Source organism: Pyxicephalus adspersus, chromosome 4 (genome assembly GCF_032062135.1).
Source record: "Pyxicephalus adspersus chromosome 4, UCB_Pads_2.0, whole genome shotgun sequence".
NCBI classification, from domain to species: Eukaryota; Metazoa; Chordata; class Amphibia; order Anura; family Pyxicephalidae; genus Pyxicephalus; species Pyxicephalus adspersus.
The window spans coordinates 20691317-20707670 of NC_092861.1; the positions used below are offsets into that span (position 1 = coordinate 20691317).

The following is a 16354-nucleotide window of genomic DNA, read 5'->3' on the forward strand; positions in this document are numbered from 1 at the left end:
CATCTCTGTAGGAATTCAACGTCATTCACGGGAGAAACCTAAAACCTGGCAATGACCATGTGGTGGCACATCAATCTCTTAAAGCGATTTTACACTTTTATTGTAAATGTGGAAAATCCCTGCACATGTTGTGTCATGGGCCAGTGAACGTCTCTCCAGTCAAACGTCTATGTAATAGTTGTGTAGAGAGTAAGGATCCGCAGAACAGAGCTGGAATATGGAACTGCTGAAACAGAGATGGAAACCAATACTATCCCGGAAAGATCAGGACATTTGGGAGATATGCTTCTTTACACCATAGGCCTTACACATGTGTATATGTGAAAAAAACTATGATCAGATAGATTAACCAGAGGAACACAACACTAAACTTTCTCTCAGATGCACAAAAACATTCAATGGAAATACAGAAATTCCTCACTTTCTTCCCAGTTTCAAGAATATTGCTTCAGTACTTGTATGATATCTCCCTCTTACTTCCTGTTGTAACTACTGTAGAGGAAATTAAAGAAAACCTCCATGAGAGGATACACATGGCAAAAAAGTAACCCTAACAGGGGTTTCCATCATTTCGTACTTTATACAAAATAAAACAAAAAATTGTATACACTTTCAATTTTATATCTGCAGCAGAGGTCTTGATAATTAAAATTGCAGCACCCAATTAGTAGATTATCTGTCCCATGTAATAGATTGGAGGCTGGTTGTAAAGTGCTAATAAATATGCATATGGAATACATGGGACATATGGAATACATAAACATGGGAGCTGTTACTTACTAAATGATTTGTATTTATGTGTAGCCAGTTGTAAAATTTCCATAGCTGTGCCACATTATACAGCACTGTCTGGCAGGGCAGAAGTCTGGAGTTTTTTCTCTGTTGTAGTTATGTAATATAGGCCCATTATTCCACCCTGACCCAAAAGAGCAGCACACTGATATGCTCATTTCTCTGTCACACTGCTATCTTATCAGTATCTTTATTTTAGTACAGCTCCACTGATTGGCTCTCTGTGCTGCATCGCCCTCGCCTATTGCTTTTTACTGCCCCCTCCCCAAAACTTTGCGGTGCTGTAAAGCCTTGTGGCCTGGTGACACAGAACAGTGAACATTCATATTTGCAAAACCAGAACAGAAGATTAAACCTGATATAGGTGCTCAAAAATCCAGGGATATTAGGAACAGACAGTATTGTCCTGTTCCATAGAGATTGGTGGGGAGAGCGCAAGTGGGACATGCCCCGCTGCATTCTCCCCATAGTAAAAAAATAGCAGTTGGTCATCCACAGATCCAATGTCCTATCAGGATATGTGACCCCTTAGATTTCTGCTACCTTTGAAATAGGTGTGTGTTTGATGTAATGGATAGCCCAAAATGACATCTTGTTATATCATGCTACCTAACAAATGCCCGTGTTATAGCCCTTATATCTCCTAAACCATGTATTGTATTGACTTTTTTAGAGTATACAGAGAACCTGCAGGTTCATTAGCACTCTAATTTCCACCACCGTACAATTTGGGAGTTTTAAGATATGGGGTCTCAAGTTTAAAAATCTAACAGCAATCCCTTCTCCCTCAGATAGTAGTATTTCAAGACTAGGTCCTGCAGGGGTCCTAAATTAAGTCCCAGGGGTCCCCGACTTCCAAACTCAATGTAGGGCCCTTGAGGACTCCTGGTCTTTAAATAGCCACACCCAATGAGACAAGATCCTTGTTTGTTTTCATGTCTTATAAATTGTGACCCTCAAATCTTGAATCTCCCAAAGCCTACAGGGATTGGGGGTTCTAATGGTCATTGGGGCCTCTGTATACCCTGAACATTTCAGGTCTGTACAAAACATAGTAACATGATTTGTGCTATGGATGAAGTCACTGCACACGACTATTTTAAGGGTAGCACATATCCAGATAGCATTGTGGGAGACCGCTGTACTAGATTTTTACCTGTGATCATGCAACTAAAATCTAGAATCTGTCCAAGCTTATAATTCACTTTCTATGCATGCACAATGGAACAAGGACACTTTCAGCAATACAACAAAACCCTGATCTGGTAAACATCTGAATGTGGAATAGGAAGAGGTTAATTTTTTCATGTTCACTGAGTTCAGATGGATCTTGTTTGCTACATAACTTTGTCACATAATCTGTGTAACATACCAAGCCTGTTTGTGCTCATTCACTGCCAAGTGCTGTAACTAATGATAGCTCTGCTGGAAGTTTACATTATGAACTGTGTGATTGCCTTGCTGGGGCCCCTTTATTGAGCTGTATATATTAAAAAAGCAATGTAGGGTGTAATACTGTATTCAGGTATCAGGTTACTGAAGTCATATGGGGCCCCAATAAAACATGATTTGTATCAATGGAACAATAAATCAGTTTAGGCGGCATACACACGTGCAATAATTGTCGTTGGAAAGTATCTTTCACGATTCTCTCCAACGACTAAGGACTGCACGATGCATGAACGAGTGTTGTATATACAGCACCGTTCTGTTCTATGGAGAGGGGAGAATGATGGAGTGGCACCCCGCTGGGCACTCTTCCCCTTCACTTGCATTACGATCGTTTGTCGTCCATCGTCCGTGGATCCGCCAGGACGGTTGTTCAAACAATGGACAACGGCCCTGAGCCGATTATCGGATGAGAACCATTGCAAGTGTGTACGTAGCCTTACAGCAGCCAGAACAATGTAACAATTGAACAATGTAACAATTAAAGATCACAGGGCTAATAATAATATAATAAAAATGTATTAGGCTTGTTACCTAAACAACAACAAGCAAATCACAACCAAACACAATACAAGTTGTACTGGTGTCACTACAATCACCTGGTTGTTCTGGGTCAATACATTTGTACACATGCTGTGTTGTCCTTTTATTATAATTTTATGTATTTTTTTTACGTATTGTTTATGCTTTTGCAACAATGCTCCATTATGATGAGTTTCAAAGACAGCTCTGTCTAAAGTGAGCAGCAAATCATGTATAAAACTTATACTGACCCATGGAGGGCTAATGTGATAAACATGAAAGGACCTTATATCCTGTACCTGAGGTTCTGATCCCTTATTGTTAGGGGTCAAAACACTCTCCTTGGTAGATAGTCAGACCATCACATAACATATAAATGCACGTATAATCCTAAATCATACACTTGTGATCAGAGGTCCCTTATTTTCAGTAGTAGTTCAGTTTTTACAGTTGTCCCAGGCGATGAAAGTTCCCTGACTGTGTCTCCAGAAACAAAATTCTGTCCCATAAAGGATAGGGAGCATAAATGACTTAGGGAATGTTCATACTGGTGGTTAAAATGGAGGCATTTACCGCTCCAATGTGCCTACAAGCAACCACTAGGCACCCAGGAATAGTAGCTGATAGGCTTTTATAGGTGTTTGCAAACACTTCTGTAGGCGTATGATTGTAGTTTTAAAGCCTTCCATGCAGTTTTTTTGTGTTTTTTCCCATTTCAGTCCTCCAGAATGTCTGAGACCACTAACCTCTGTAACCTCAGACTCTCAGTAAATAGCAATTCCAATTCAAGTCTATGGAGGCGGTTGGCACTGCAGGTAGTATCTGAAAAAAACATGTGGCAATGCCACCACAAGATAGCACTGGGGAGGAGAAAATACAAATATTAACTACTTGTGTGTGTGTGTAGGGGGGGTAAATGTAGTTAAACTGAATAAAACCACTTGGAAAAACGGATAATCTGAATATACCCCGTATGCAAAGGTTGATGTGTGCATGGTACTGTGTGCTACCATGGGTTGAGGTAAGGTAGCCCATTGATCCCAGTAGTCTCCTACTGCATGGTACCTCATACAGCAGGACACCTATGCAATGCACTACATCTGTGGTACATTGCATTGTGATATGATGTCCTTTAGGTTGACCAGCAAGTTGCATCTGGGTAACAAACTAATGCCCGTTACAAGGGTGACTTGCAAGGGTGAGGTGCAGCACTTCACACATGTGATCCCGGCCATTGTTGGCTTTTTTATTCTTGCAATTTTTTTTTACCTGTCCTAGGGTGACAACAGTCACTGTACCATATATATGGAGAAGAGATGTTGTCACCCCCAAAAAGTACCGTATTTTTTGCCGTATAAGACGCACTTTTTCTTCCCCAAAACTGGGGGGGAAAAGTTAGTGCGTCCTATATGACAAATGTGTTTTAAAATAATATACTCACCTGATACCCGATCCTGCGTGTGTCTCTTCTCCTCGCTGGCTGCAGTGTGTCTCTTCTCCTCTCTGAGCAGCGTGTGCCTTCTCCTGTCTGTAGTGCAGAGCGAAAGAAGCTGGCACAGCGCCACCTGCTGTTCCCTGTCCTAACTGCCGTACAGTGGAAAAAAAGCACAGAGTGATCAGAAAGGGAATTTGAAAGGCACAGAGTGATCAGAAAGGTAATTTGAATGGCACATGAGTGATCAGGAGGGGAATACCTGTATGAAAGGCACATGAGGGGGAATAATCTTTCAGAATCTTTTTTTTCTAGATTTTCCTCCTTTAAAATTGGGTGCGTCTTATATTCCGGAGCGTCTTATACGGTAAATGTTTTAGGACTACAGAACACTTGCTTATCTGCTTATTTCCATAACATAGTGTGTAGAGGGATGAAGAGCTCTTCTGTATTCCTAATATACTTCTTGATGACATTGCTCACTATAACACTGCAGAGGGCACAGATCATCTCTGAAATTCTGTAATGTTTAACTGGCATTTTTTGCACTTATCAAACCAATATTACAAAACACTTTACATTGTATATTTAACGCACCAAAAGGAACAAATATGAGATGTTCATTAGTAAGGATTTACGTGTTTTCAAGGTGGCTAAATTTCACCTTATTGAACAAACTGCCCAAAATGTTAGTAAAGAAATTTCTATAGTATGAAAAGCAGTAATTGTGAGCCTCATAAATAAGACTCATAGCATATTGCCAGCCATGCCATGTTCAGGATATAAGCACATGGTATATTAAATGAGGCCTTGCAGTTGGGTACAATTCCATCTTGAGCCCAAAGAAATTGGTATTCTCTGCACCCTGCACCCCCTGCACAAAACATATATTCAGGGTTTTTGAAGATATTTAACCTAAAATATAGATGTTATGTTATCACCTACCACAAGGTGTCAGTATTTCTTTGTAATAAATCCTAGATTCTAATACTCTATATACACAAAATCAATCTGTAATTATGTTTATTAAAAAATTACCATGTATATGAATATTATGGCTCACATCCTTTCTTTCATCTGATATGTTTTTGTATTAATTAATTAAATGACAGTGCAGGATAATGTCATACATATTAAGCCTTGAACAAACATGATACATATTGAAGAAAAACTCAGCTTTCACATGTATTTTGGAACAGAATAGGTCTGAACCAGGAAATTTTTTTCCTGGTTCAGACCTATTCTGCTCATAAGATGGAGGGTCACATACAGGTTCTAATATCTGAATACTTACACAAATGCAGAACTGCAAGATCCGCTTAAAGGGGAACTAAATTTCCACATTCCAGTGCAGGATGCTGGGACATAGCGGATATACTGCATAGGAGTGACCCTGGCTGGGCCAACCAAGATGGCTGAAGATCCAACACCCAGAAAATTAGCAAGTTAAAGCAAGACAAAAAAAGGAGTTCAGCAACGGATCCTAGAGAATGTGCAATGCAGGATCTTGCAAGATTTAGAAACTACAGCATGCCACCCTTGTCTAGACATCATACTCAAAATACTTACGTTATTGCTAAATAAACAGGTCAAAAACTAAAAATTGCTCTGGTCCATATGGGCATACAACTGGTTCAGTATTTACCAATCATTGGTCCGGGCTCACAAACTCCCTTATTGCCGTCATGGATGCTGCAGATTGTGTTACCAAATAATGGACCTGATTTAATAAAGCTCTCCAAGGCTGGAGAAGATACACTTTCATTATCATGATCCAGTAAACCTGGAATGGATCTGGTCCAAAATTCGAAACATTTACTAGCAAATAGCAAATTACTTTTGAAGAAATCCATTCCAGGTTTGCTGGATCACCCAACTTCACTGATAAAAGTGTATCCTCTCCAGCCTTGGAGAGCTTTCATAAATCAGGTCCAATGGCTTCACTTTCTACAGCGGTCTCTCTGGTGAATCCAGAGTGGCAAAATGGCAATGGGAAGTGGTTACTGGGCATCATTCAACCTGGTAATGGTACTGGAGGAATAGAGCAGTGAGTCTGCAGATGGCACCACCAGAAGAGGTATTTTTTATTCTAACATACTCTGGGCTTTTCATTTTTTAAAATCAATGTAAAACCTGTAGTTGTCCAACCCTTCATTTTTAAGTTTTCTTCTAGCCATAGAGTTACTTGAAAGGATGACATGGGACTGATCCAGAGACCTCATAGCTTAGCATGAGAAGGACCTGTCTCTAGGGAATGCTCATTGCAGGTTGGTCACATTCAATGTACCTAAACTTAATTTTTCCTCTAAAAGCACCATTCTAAATACTTTTATGCCTATGCGTTTAAATGCGATAAGACGAGTTCTGATACTTTAGAGAATAAAGAAACAAAGAAATGATGGGACTTTAACGGCAGTAAATATCATAAATGCCAGCGTGCATTGCAGCTAAGTTCTGATACTTTGCTGCAATGCACACTGGCATTCCCCTTCTTTCATGTTCCTAATATAGCAAATTACTCTACATAGAGAGAAAAAGCTTTAATGTCTATGGGCTCTAAAGTGCCTAATAATGACTTCAATTTAACTGCTCTTTTTTTTCCTATATAAGTTTAATTTTCTTTTTATATAGTGCACTTGGCTGCATATTTTTATAATGTACAGAACTCTTGTCCCTGAAGTGTTCATCATTTATAAAATGCACGCGTACCTAAAACTGTTTATGCTATTTGGATAGAATGGGTAAAGCTTAGGACACCTTTTTACTTTTTTGTTGTTTTAACTTTTTTGGGATTTTTTATACTCCTCCTGTCCCAAAGACACAACAGTAGGTGAGTGAAATTTTAGGAAAATTAGGCAAACGCCAGGGAGACAGATGGCACCGGAACGTGTGCACTCATTGCCCCCATCTTCTGGCATTACTTGTTCAGGTGACAAATGTAAATCTCTATATCTCTCAGGACCTTTTTGATCTGATAATGTTTAAGAAAACAAATAAGTAGAATCTCTTAAATGAGGGCACAGTTTGTGATAAAGATCTGATGGGTTCTAACATTTCCAACTAACATTATAGCTAAAGAAACATTTTTTATCTCTATTTAAAAAACAAAGGAATCAGACATTCACTCTAACATTTCCTGGTGGGAATTTTCTGGGTTCATGTATTTTAGTAAATGATTCCCACCAGGGAATGTTTGAGGAATTGTCTGATTCCTTGTTTTTTAAATAGAGCTCTTTAAGTTTTTTTTCTGTACATATTGTTCTGATGTTTGTCTTCTGCACCTAGCTGTGTGCTTAATATGATCCATTTAATAGGTGGTTATGTGACTGGCCCTGTAAATAAACTTGGGATATGGGGGTTTGCGTATAGTAAATACATTAAATATTGTTGTCCTGTGATTCAATTGCCATCACTTCCCCTATACACCAGGTACACATGCAATCATAAGACCATCGGTCAGGGCCCTATCAGGTCCCTGGTTTTATATATAGTGTGATGTTTGTCATGTTGAACCTAATAAAGACTATTACGTCACCTGCTACCCTCCTGTCCACCCTTACTGGCAGACAGATTTATTGTTTAGAGGGCTGGGATGTGTCAGGGCTTAGCCATAAAATCAGAAAAAGACAGACCATAATTAATGGACATAATCTAAGTCAGGGGTGCCCAACAGGTGGATCGCGATCTACCGGTAGATCGCAAAGACAACACGAGTAGATCGTGGAGCCCTCCCTATCAAAATAAACTCCACCATGCTCAGGAGTTATTAAGTCCAAGTTTTTATTGTTGGTAGATCATTTTGACATGGTCATTTGAAAAGTAGCTCGCAAGCCAAAAAAGTGTGGGCACCCCTGGTAATAATAATAAGTAATTGAGGTGCACAAACAAGGCTTTAAAATACTTTTTAGAGTCATGGTTTATTTATGTGACACTTGACCCATCTTAAACATTTAAAAAGTCCAGGTCCTTCCTTAGAACAGGTACTCTTAAAGCAGAACTATAATCCCAAATTGTGTCCAGGCAGGAAAGGGACAGTTCTGCAATATATCATTTTTGCCCAGTCTGTCCAATCATACTGGCCAGAGATCAAAGCAAGGTAGAAGAGATGGAAAAAGATTGGGTCATCCAGAATGGAACAGGGAATAATAAATGTAAAAAATAGCAATCAAGTAGGTATATTTATTATATTGCAGAAGGGATGACAAAATGGTTACTAAAAGGTATAGTTCCAGTTTACGTTCTTTTAGATGCATATTATCGGTTCACTCTCTTTACCTTTACAGTGGCGCAGATTTCTTCTAATTGAATTTACATTGCTCTGTAACAAGTACTTCTTGCACAACTAATTAGGTTACATGGTCGAAAAAAATCAAAGCTTTGATTTCTTGCCTAAAGTTCACAATTTTTATTACATTCTTCCTTAAATTTTTAACACAATTCAGTCATGATGATTGTCAAATTAAAATTTTTTTTATACTGGGTATGAAATGGTCAGAGCAGAAGAGCTGTGTGCTTCCATCATATAGCCTTTGCAGAACACGCTGGGTTGCCTAATCGGTAATCCCACCCCACTGAATGCATTTCCTACTACACATATATAGAGATATGTGAACCCTGTCTACTAGGACATAGAGGAGAATGCCTTAATTTTACCCATTCAACTGTGTTTGTAAACTTACATACTTCATTCTGGACAAAATGCAGCATAACAGAAAAAAATGTTGATTTGGTGGTTCTGTTACTTTTTACTAATAAGCTACTCATTTGGCTGCAAGTGAGAAGTATAAGGATTATATAAGAAATATGACAAAAATGTATATTATATACATAATCTATTTACCTTTCTTAATCTATAACAAATATGCTAAATGAAAAAAGGAAAATGATCAAAGTGTATATTTTAAAAAATATTTAAAGATATGTACAATGTGTATTATAAAGTAATTCAATGTCTGAATAACAAGTAGCAACAAATAAGAAGAAGCCAAAGTTAATAAATAAATTGTCTGATATGCTGGGGACACATATGCCATGTTTAATAATAAAATAAAAATATCATAGAAAAATAATAAAATAATATAAAAATATAAATATAATATTAAAACATTTATCCAATATTTTCAGCATTCTCAATTCCAGCTGGAAAGACACAAAGATGAACTCCCACACTGTTTGCACATGATTTGAAACAAACAGACTCCTATTCTGTCGCTGGTAAACATAATAAAACAAAACAGCTAGAAACAATATCTGTAAATATGAGATTTAAAGCCCCTTCCACAAATCTTTTTATTAAATATATATATGCCCCTTTGCTGTAATATTCTAGCCATTCTGAAATATGAAAAGAGTACATAAAGCTTGGGTACTTTATGATTTATTAAGGTGGTGGAACTTAAAAATTCTAAAACAAATTAATCTGTACTGCAGTAATACTTTAGTCCTTTCATTAAAATTTACCAGTCTACGAGAAAACAAAATCAGCCTTGATAGGCCATAAGGAGGTTGACTGCAAATTAAGTGCATTGGTCTCTAAATGATTTGAAAGCGATCTATTGACACAAGCCTAATGACCCTGAACAAAGGCCATAAAACCCAATAATAACATTAAAAGCATTATATTAGAACTCAGAAAACCCAAATTTATGGAATTATTACGGGACCCTGAATGTTTCCTTTTCACATAATAAATTATTTTACCAAACAACAGATCTCATGAGTCCCGCAGGGTATTTACTGTTAGACCATCCAACAACAGAGTATAAGGAATGGAGAGAAAGAGACATAAAGTATGATATATAGAGAGAAGGAACAGATTTAGCAGAGTAAGATAAAACTAAAAAGTTGACTAATGGGGCAAACAAACATTGCTTGAAAACCCAAATCCAGACAAAATTTGATTTTGAATAGATTGCAGAGGTGTATAACCTCAGACAAGTTTTATTGCTCAGTCTAGGGAGAATTCTTACGGAAGACCGACAGGAAATTAAAAGAAAATGTCTGCAGCTGCACCATTCTTAGTAAAATAAATTTATATTGCTTTATGCGTCTTCCTGTTCTAGTGACAACGTTGCCCCTCATTTCTTGACCTGGTGTCACAAGACAAATCTTATGCTGGGATAAAGTTCATCAACATACATACGGACTGAGTAATACCATTTATTTGTACACTGTTGCGGAGTCATATTGCAGGTTGTTAATGCTAGTAGGTTATTTCAGAATATAATAGGACAGAAGAGAAAGGTAATTGAAACTCACTATAAACTTAAAGTCTTTGGAAATTGCCTAAAGGAGTGGTTAAATTTCTCCGGCCCTATACAATTACTGGCTTTCAGAAAGTCCTATTTGCAAAGGGTTCCCCAGGGGAGGGGCTCCAGCAATGGACTAGGGCAGCAGGGATGTGCAATGGTGAATGCCAAATTTGGGATTACTTTATCTGAAGAAAACTAGTTTTACTAAACCCTGTACAAAAAGGAATATAGGAATCTTGAAAATGTTTTAATCAGTTTAGTTTACAGTTCTTATCACATAACTTTATGTTTTCCTTCACATATTGAAGCTAACAAGGTGGAAGGCTTTGCTGCAGTAGAAATAATAGGACTGCACAATTAGCTTCATTGTCAGGGAACACCTGGATATGATTCAGGTTATTTCCAGCTGCCTATGTCTGTCACTCGCCTAGATTACAGTCTGGCTGACAATTATTTCCTCCATGCTTCAAGAGGAAATCGCCATTTAAAAAATATCTCTGTTATTAAAACAAGGGGACATTTTTTAGGAAGATCTGGAACAAACACACAGTGCAGACAATTACCAATTTTTGATCGGTTTGTTCCTAGGTTGTTTAGAGCTGCTAAAAATAAAATAATTAGCCCAACAAGAAATATCAATCATCAATTATTATGTGTTTGTGCCACTGCTGTGCACTACACCATACTGACAGCAGCACATCCTAAATCAAACCTAAGTTTCCTCCATTCAGGATAAACTACCAATCAATACAAAAGTCCTGATTTCCGTCAGAGACAGTCATTGAATAAACCAGGATAAAAGGAGGGTTTTTGTTTTTTTGCTTTGCAAATAAATATTGCTTTTAATGAAACAATAGTAAGCATTTACAACAGCTGGACATTACTCAACTAGCTTATATAAAATCCAGGAAATGATTTCCATCTCTTGGATGATTCCAAGAAAATTGCAATCCATATAACATCAGTTCTAAAAGGAGCAGGTATACAACACGTTTCGCCAAATAGCTTCTTCAGGGGAGGTAGAGACAAAGATAGCTAATGATTTGTCTGGAGGAATCAAAGTTTTACTTTGGATTACTTGTTTGGTAGAGGATGTGCTTATATCACTAGTGGGAATGCTTAGGGTCTCTAAGATGATGATGGAGCAAGGTGGAGGAGGAGAAGGTGGGACAAAGTGGACAGAATCCACTTCGGTTGTGTAGGTTCTTAGTATGGAGCTGGGCTGTGTACAAGATCAAATCAGCAGACAAAATTACCAGGTTTACTATATTGGTGACCTCCTCCACCAGGCTATACTTATGTTTCTTTTACTCTGCCATTGCGTCATTTGAGCACCAAGAGCATGGTAACATGTATAGGCAGCATGGGAATAACTCATCCTCCTCCCAGAAGACATCTCTATTGATTATAAAATAGGGGTAAGCATGGATTCCCCAGCCCTATCTAAGCTTCAAGTCATGAATGACGCTTTCCCTGGGCCTTTTTACGGTTAGAAGATGAATGGAGCATCAGGGAACAAACGGTAGGTATGTATGTGAAGCTGGTGGGGCTGGAATTATTGCTGAAACACACTTTTGTGATGTGTAATGTACATTAAGTCATTCATATTGGATAGCATCCCAACAAAGCCTGTAGTGTGCTGTATGCCATAAAATGTTCCTTTTTTTTTAACAAGTACAGAGATCTCACCATTGCAGTCCGTAAAAGATCATTTAGGCCAGGTATGCCTTCAAATCCATATACAGCTCTTGTCCAACCTACCTTTCTGTCCTGATAGAAAAATACTTCCCTGGCCGCTCTCTTCACTTCTCCAATGACCTACTAATGACTTCCTCACTCATAACCTCATCACACGCACGGATACAAGACTTTTCTAGAGCTGCCCCAACTCCCTGGAATGGTCTTTCTCATCCTATTCGGCTTGCTCCTACTTTCTGCTCATTTAAAAGAGCGCTCAAAACCCATCTTTTCAAACTTGCCTACCCATCTTCTTCTGTCTCTTAAATCCCTCACTACTTCCCACCACTACATATTGTGTGAGACTTCTCCCACTTCCTAGATTGTAAACTCTTCGGTGCAGGGTTCTCTTCTCTTCCTGTGTCACTGTCTATATTAGTCTGTCATTTGTTACCCTTATGTAACGTACAGCGCTGCATATTATGTTGGCGCTAAATAAATCCTATTATTAATAATATTATTATTATTATTATTATAAATAATAATATTATAGATTGTGGAAAAAATCCCCAAAAAATGCCTATAAATGCCTTGTTCATTACAGTGGGATGTTTGGAGCATTTATGAGCACTTATAGATGTTTTCAAGCATTTGTTTGGTGTTTACGGTCATTTTATATTTTCCAAATTCTGCAGGATGCGTTCACTTTACAGCCCATAAAGAAAACAGTTACGTGTGGGCTGGCCTATTAAAATGAATATAAATTTCCAACTTGGGCATTTAAACACTGGATTTATTTACTGGGGAAACCATGTAGACGTAGCCTTAATTTTAATGTTAGCCAGCGTTGTTCTGCATAGAGGGAGAATTTTTATTGGTTGAACTATACTATGCATGTGTATTCTTGGTGTACAATTTTGGCTGGAGTCATGAGGCACAGGAGCTCACAGATCTTTGCATGCCCAGTAAATGCCCAAAAATCCCAAACCTAGACGTAGACTGAGTGAAGATGTTGGCACCAGTGAGGGAGCTCAGGAATTGTATTGCCGAGGATTATGAGTGAATATTTTTATTTTCTATTGTCTAACAACTCCGGCTTGGTTTCTAGTGCCTATTGTCCTACTTTTTTACTACTGTTCTGGGGATTAATGTAAACTTATATCAAGACAGGATAAGGTATACTGGTTCCGTGCTGGATTGAAAAATCAGTTTTGGGTAGGTGGACGCTTTAATAGCAGTAATAAATGCAATGGTTTGCTGACATCGTGCTTGCAGTATTTACATATACCCCCAAAACAGAAAAGAGTATAAAATATAATTTTAAGATGTACTTACATGGTACACAACACCTGAAAAGATGATGATCATTTATTTTAATGGTTATGTAAGCAAAATACTGTATGTTGTATCTTTATATTTCCAGGTGTAAACAGTCAGTGATATTTGTACACAGATTGTATGTCGATCATTCCTGACTACATGTGCCCTAGGAGGTTTCTAGGAAAGTCATTGGAAATGCGTCGCCTATTGCAGTCTGTTGCAGAATTTGATCTGGACCCCATTAGGACCAACCTAATGCTATAGATACCGGACAGATAAAGTTCATAGAATAAAAAATGTTGTCACACGAGACACGTTAGAAGGAAACATGGCACACTGTAAATAAGAGGGGACAGTAACAGATGATCCATCATGGAGGCACATGTGACTCCATCAGCATTTATTACCCATATATGTTTATTTTATTATTACATAATAATAATAAAATACATATCAAATGTACAATTGATGTGGAATTTAATCAATAAATAATAAAACTTGTTTTTGAGCCTCTTAAAGCCCCTATTTAAAAAAATAAAATTAACATATATGGCTCCGTAAGGATGAGGCAAAATTGTTTTGAAAGCACATAGATGGAGTATATTTATCTATTTAGATATTGATTAGCATTTAATAACCAACCACTCCACCCAAGAGGCGGACCAAGCATCTGGGGCACCTGGATGAAGTACGTAGCACCAAAACAAGATCCTCTGCTACCCAAGACGACGATTCCATAGTGTGCTTGCTTCATAACCCCCCAAAATATTTTTTAATTTGGTTCTACAAAGACGAGAACAAATGTAATTTGTTTATATACAAATAGTTGACATAAAAAGGAAGCAGACTAATTAGGGCTACCCCAAAATTTATAAAATCTAACTTGGGTTAACTACAAATTTTAATATTCTATTTGTACATTTTAGAAAGTCATTATATCTATTTTGGTGATTTAGATGTAGATGGAGGGATTAATTAAAACCATTTAGAGTTACCTGGGTTAATGGGTTAACTACAGGTTAATAAGGGGCAAACGAATAATAAATGAAAGCTGCAAAAAAATTAATTTCCTAAATAAATTTAGAGGAAGAATAAACTGTCAAACTGAGCACAGAAATAAATACAGCAAAGGGAAGGGTGAAGGAAGGGCATGTATTATTATTCTATGTAAATTTCAGCTACTGAGCTCACCATGTCCTGCTGTGTAATATATAAAGTTGTGAAAATTCATATAATTTGTCGTTACCTGTCTAAAAAAAAAACTTTGTGTATTTTAGTTCTGACTGTAATAAAGGACAAAAATATAAGCAAAACCACTTACATTGCGTTAATATTTTCACTGATGTTAGCAAGAATCACAACATCATTGCAATAAAAGTTTAAAACCAGGCTTGCAGATAGAATAGCAGCCACAGCCTTGTTCTAAATGTTGACTCCCAGCTTTACTTTAGGAATGATTGGAGCTGGTCTTGTGATAGTAAAATGTAGTAATTATGTTTTCCAGGTCCCCCTTAATCCCCCTTTTTCCAGGGAAACCTGATGTGAAATGCATAATGAACAGATGCGTATTTTGATGATTGCATGACATCACAATGCACTGACATCTAAGTGATATTGGTTTTAGTTTTTGATGTCTAAAGAAACATATTTTTTGAATGTCTATTATTTTAAATTAATATCTGTAAAGTCCCAATTATATTTTCTCCAGCTTTTGGAAAACACAAAAATGTATGCTTTCCTACTACTGCCCAATTTTATACAGCTATGTCATCTGCTTTCTCTTAATTCTTGCAGTAAAATACCTACCTGTACCACTCTATTACCTTTCAGCCACTTTTTTCTCATTTAAAATGTACTCCTGCTGGAAAAATTCTACATTGTTGCATGATGTGGAGTCTGTAAATTCTTAGTGAGAGTTTACCAACAACTAAGCAATAGAAGGACAGATTTGCACTATTGATAACAGCCTTAGCACGCCCAATTGCATTTACAGTAGCCTATTACCACTCATATTGCATTTGTATGCAAGTGAAGCTTATTGGAAAATTAAATATAAAAACTGCTTGTACACTCATCATACTGTAGTAAGAAAACCATACTTTTGCATGAATTAAAAAGTCTTACAGTATATAGGAGTTTCATCCAAAGAACACATTACATTGACAGGTTAACCCATGTGTACCATATCTGTGATCACAATTCTTTAAATATTGTAAACAAGGTTCAGATCCATAGATTTTCAATGTATGCTCAGGGTTTGTGTTTGCTGACATAATTCACAATACAATGGAAATACTAGCAGCAACCCATTCAATCATCATTTAAACGCCTTGTACATTAAGGTCATTTCTCACCGTAATAGCTAAGCAATAAAATATAAAGAAAACGTTACCCAAGACCAGTGGTACTCTGGACCCAGTGGAATCCCAGCTAGAGTTAGTCTCTTTTCTTCTAATGGATCCTCGGGGAGGCTGTCCTGTTTCTCCTTTTCTAGGTGGTCTTTGGAGATATATTGTACATCATTACCATCCATTCCCAGAGAGCCGATAGAGCTGGAAGTGTGGGCTAAGATCTCCCCACTTTGGTGTGGTTAACCAGCATTCCGTGCTTAAGAAACTACTTTGGACAATGAGATCTGTGGCCAAACGTATTTACGCTGATCATGTTTGCTTGCTAATTTTACCTGCACAAGTTCTTGGAATGGCAGCTAACTTGGAAATCTGAGACAAATGTCCAGCACACTCTTTCCTTACAACTGACTCCCAAAGTATTCCAGGCCAGGAACCGGCTCAAGTTCATACACAAAGCCTTGCTCCAAGACATAAACGGAGCTGCCCTCTCCCCTCTCTAGTCCCCATACAAGCTATTTGACATATGGAACATTAAAGTGCACCTGTCTAACTTTCACCTG

The 16354-nt window shown here is 37.6% G+C and overlaps 1 protein-coding gene across 1 annotated transcript in view; it reads right to left on the bottom strand.

Moving 5' to 3' along the window:
• The window catches only part of LPIN1 (lipin 1), a gene marked incomplete in the record, with an annotated part of 101782 nt that extends 85776 nt beyond the window's left edge, over positions 1-16006 (bottom strand). Inside the window, 1 exon segment of the mRNA XM_072407520.1 lies at positions 15836-16006. Within this exon segment, the coding sequence (XP_072263621.1) occupies positions 15836-15976 (141 nt within the window).
• Between the last annotated feature and the right edge of the window lie 348 nt (positions 16007-16354).